General features: G+C 47.3%; 1 protein-coding gene across 1 annotated transcript in view; it reads right to left on the reverse strand.

Moving 5' to 3' along the window:
- Nucleotides 1–2,293: 2,293 nt before the first annotated feature.
- LOC102299178 (dual specificity protein phosphatase CDC14AB) overlaps nt 2,294–3,602 on the reverse strand; it is a gene marked incomplete at both ends in the record, with an annotated part of 2,261 nt that continues 952 nt past the window's right edge. The window contains 2 exon segments of the mRNA XM_014331600.1: nt 2,294–2,364; nt 3,344–3,482. Coding sequence (XP_014187086.1) covers nt 2,294–2,364; nt 3,344–3,482 — 210 coding nt within the window.

Raw genomic sequence — 3,602 nt, forward strand, 5'->3', positions numbered from 1 at the left:
AAATAAGCTAGGTCCATCATGTGATCTGCCAAAGTTTAAGGCGTGGATTTTGGTACGACTTCTAAAGGTCTGTGTTTCCGCAACCAAGACGCTGCTTCAGGCCGTCTACATCCTGTGGTTCTGAACTTCGGATGGACAAATGGCAGCAGCCGTTTACCAGAAGCACCCAGACTGCTCTTGGCGATGGTCTGACTCAGTCCTCGGGCCATAACCTTTTATTCCCTGTTAGCGTTGTTTGGTCTTTGCACCTGCACGTGTCCTTTGCTTCCAGCAAAATGATTGTGACAACGGGACATTCAGCATCTAGCAGATGTTATATATGCAATATGCAGCAGCAGTTTTTTACAGTTACCTGCCTGCTATACCCAAGAGACGTGATGATTTACGGTGTCAGTCCTTTCATCACAGAATGGGCCACGTGACCAGTTAAAGTGGTGACAAACTGTTGGCTCTGTCTATCAAAACGAAAAGTAGTTATTGGGGCTAAAAAAGGATTTACAGCCTATTAAACGTGCAAGAGGGCTGATCCAGTTTCCAGCGAGTCCATCATCAGCTGGGCTGATTCATAACCAGAACGTCCCAAGTGTGAAGTCAGTGAATCAGTGCTGGCCTAGTGCTAAACAAAGTGAGGCTGAAGGGACTGTGGAGACATCAGCACATCACATTTTATATTGGTTTTATTATAATGTTCTTCTAATAAGGAACAAAAGCACAGACACCAACCTCCTGATCTGCGGAGCAGTGGTGGTAGAGGAACTTTGTCTCAGCTTTTTAGTAGAAGAGGGGGTGAGAGAAAGGTGGACTTTGGAGGGCTTCGGGGGAGGGAGGATGGAGCAGTGTGAAGTCTTGGACAGGTTTAACCTGACACAGAAAACAAGAACACATATTTGTGTGTGTGTGTGTGATCCAAGAGCAAATACTAACCTTGATCCTTCACAAAAACAAGCACAGCGAACAATTTCTCTAAAAATTCTTCTGATGATTTCTACGCTCACTGCAGGAATCAACATCTGCACATACACTCTGTACAAGAGACGAGATACAAACACGCTTCGACGTGTGGGAGGTACCTGATTTGACCTCCGTGGAAGCCCAGCTCTTGGTTGTGTCAGGTTAGCAGTTTGGTGATGTTAGTTTACAGGAGAAGCCGTGAGTTTGGTTCGTGGTCGTCCTTTGGTTTCTTTTTGCCGCAGCTCCCATATCCCCGACTTGTAACTATTTACTTTTTATGAAATGTTTCTTGAACTATGGCAGCTTCTTATATATCTGCTATATTTGGGCCGTGGATTCAGGGACCCAAACAAAAACTGTAGTGAGCAGAGGCATTATCTACTGATTGTGTGTCTGGCGGCAGCCAAGGATGGAGAGCAGAGGCAGCGGGCAGGCCAATCGAAACGCAGCTCAGGCCGCGGCTGCAGCAAAAACTTGGGCGTAGGAGGAGCGATTCTGGCAAACCATCAGGAGGGGAAGTGGTGCTCCACCAACACGGTGTACAGTAAAGATGGAGGCCTGCTGGCTCCAGCTGAGGACACCGTCAGGCAGTAGAAGGAATACTCTGACAACCTCCAGAACCTTAATCTCACTCATAACTAAAGTCGCCAAAAGACAACAACTTCTCCTGTTGCATTTAGGTTTCAGTTTAACCGAAGAACAAAGAAGGACACATGAGCTCGAGCAGGTTACACACAACATTCACGCTGCACAGATGAGAACACAGCAGGATTTCATGCAGTCCGGTCTGCCTGTTAGACAGCGTGCAAACAAAGCGTGCGTTCTTTGTAGCATTCGACAGCACAGTCACTTACGTACTTTCTGACATCCACAAAAACATATTGGTGTCTATTATCTCTCCTTGTTAATAGAAACTTTGTTTCCAGCGTTTGAGCTAATTCTCCACGTGTCTCTTGCACTGACCACAATAACCATCTATCATTAATTACGTTACAGATGTTGGTACCTTGAGCAGGATGACGCTGATCTCGGTGGGCGTTTTCCCTTCAGTGCTCTCAGTTCGTCTCCCTGTGTCAGACTGACTTCTTTGCAGTTATTCTGCACAGACACAATTAGCAGCATGAAAACACAACATTGTGATCGTAACTCAGTAGCCTGTTTGAATTCTGCAGTAACCATTAAGAAAAGGTGCTATGAAGTCACACCGCTGACCTCATCCAAGCTATATGACTTGCAGAGCACGGTGTTGATTGACAGGTCATCCATGCTGGAAAGCAGCGAGGACACTGCCTCCTGTTCCCTCCCTGCACAGAGTCAGAGCGGTGAAGCTGCTGTTGCTGACTCAGTCTCTGTTGGACCAGCTTCTGTTTAGACCGATGCACGTCACCCTGAACCCACAAACTGTGCTGCTTCCTGCACACAAACATCAAACACACGCCACAAACTGACTGTGATATCACGTTTAGCAGGTACAACATTCAACATCCTGGTTTAGCATGTAAGTAGACACACAAAGCTAGTAGCCATTAGCAACAGAGCACTACTGTGGCGTAAGGAGGAAGTGTGCGTCCAGAGCTGAGGAGAGAAACCAGCTGCACACTGTGACTGCAGTCTGCAGCAGTATCACAGTTTCATTCGATTCGATTCAGCATCCACCAGTTTCCCACTGCTGCAGTCACCACCAGCTGCACATGGGCACCCTGGGGAATGCCCCACCCTGACCTCCACCTTTTGCTTCTCTTCTAACATTTCCAGCATGCTCCAACCATGACCTCAGCATGGAGAAACATCCTGTGTGGTAACAGCAATAGATGCCACAGCCTAAGGACAGACGGGCCTTGTTTGTCCAGCACATCTCACAGATGCTCGATGAGACTGAGATCTGCCGACGTTGAAGGCCAAGGTGACCCCTCAAACCCTTCCTGATCCACTTGTGCTTTGTGTGAAGACTCCAGCAACACTCGAAGTATTAGAGAACAGCTGTACTCAGTGGCCAACGCCTTTTGGGTCATTGCAAAATGTCAAACAGCTTGTGTTTAAATAAAAAAGACTGGAAACAGAAAAAGATCCAAGTGGACCAATCACACCTTCACAAACGCAATGACCCTGATGAAGGCCACTAACACGTTATGGTTCCCTGACACTCTGTGACTGGAGTCTTCACCTCGTCAGATCTTTGTCTTCTCCGTGCACCTTGGAGGTGAAGCTGCCGTCTGCTTGTGTTTCGTGACATTATCCTAATGAAGTGTTGCAGACGTGTCTGTGTGCACAGCATTACTCCTGTACTTTCATGAACGGACTACAGCTTAATGATCGTCTCCGACCGAGACCTTTGGAGTCACGGAAAGTGGACCGTTTGGTTTGAGCGGTCACAGCTGAGGCACAAACTCACTCTTCTAAGAAGTTTTGCTGTGGACCGATGATAGAGCCAGGTCTGCAGACTCTGATCCAAGCAATCGCCTCGGCTGCAGTAAAGCGGAAGTGCTTCATCAGGTAGCAGCCAATCAGAGTGCCCGTGCGGCCTAATCCAGCTGTAAAGGGATGGAGTGTTTAAAGAGACAAAGTTAAGATAAAAGAAATAAATCACATCAATTAAACATAAAGACTTGCAGTCCTACCTTTACAGTGCACCGCCACTGCCCCGTCTGTAC

This window comes from Haplochromis burtoni, unplaced genomic scaffold (genome assembly GCF_018398535.1).
Source record: "Haplochromis burtoni strain Fernald_Lab_line unplaced genomic scaffold, NCSU_Asbu1 Contig_3674, whole genome shotgun sequence".
Taxonomy (NCBI): Eukaryota; Metazoa; Chordata; class Actinopteri; order Cichliformes; family Cichlidae; genus Haplochromis; species Haplochromis burtoni.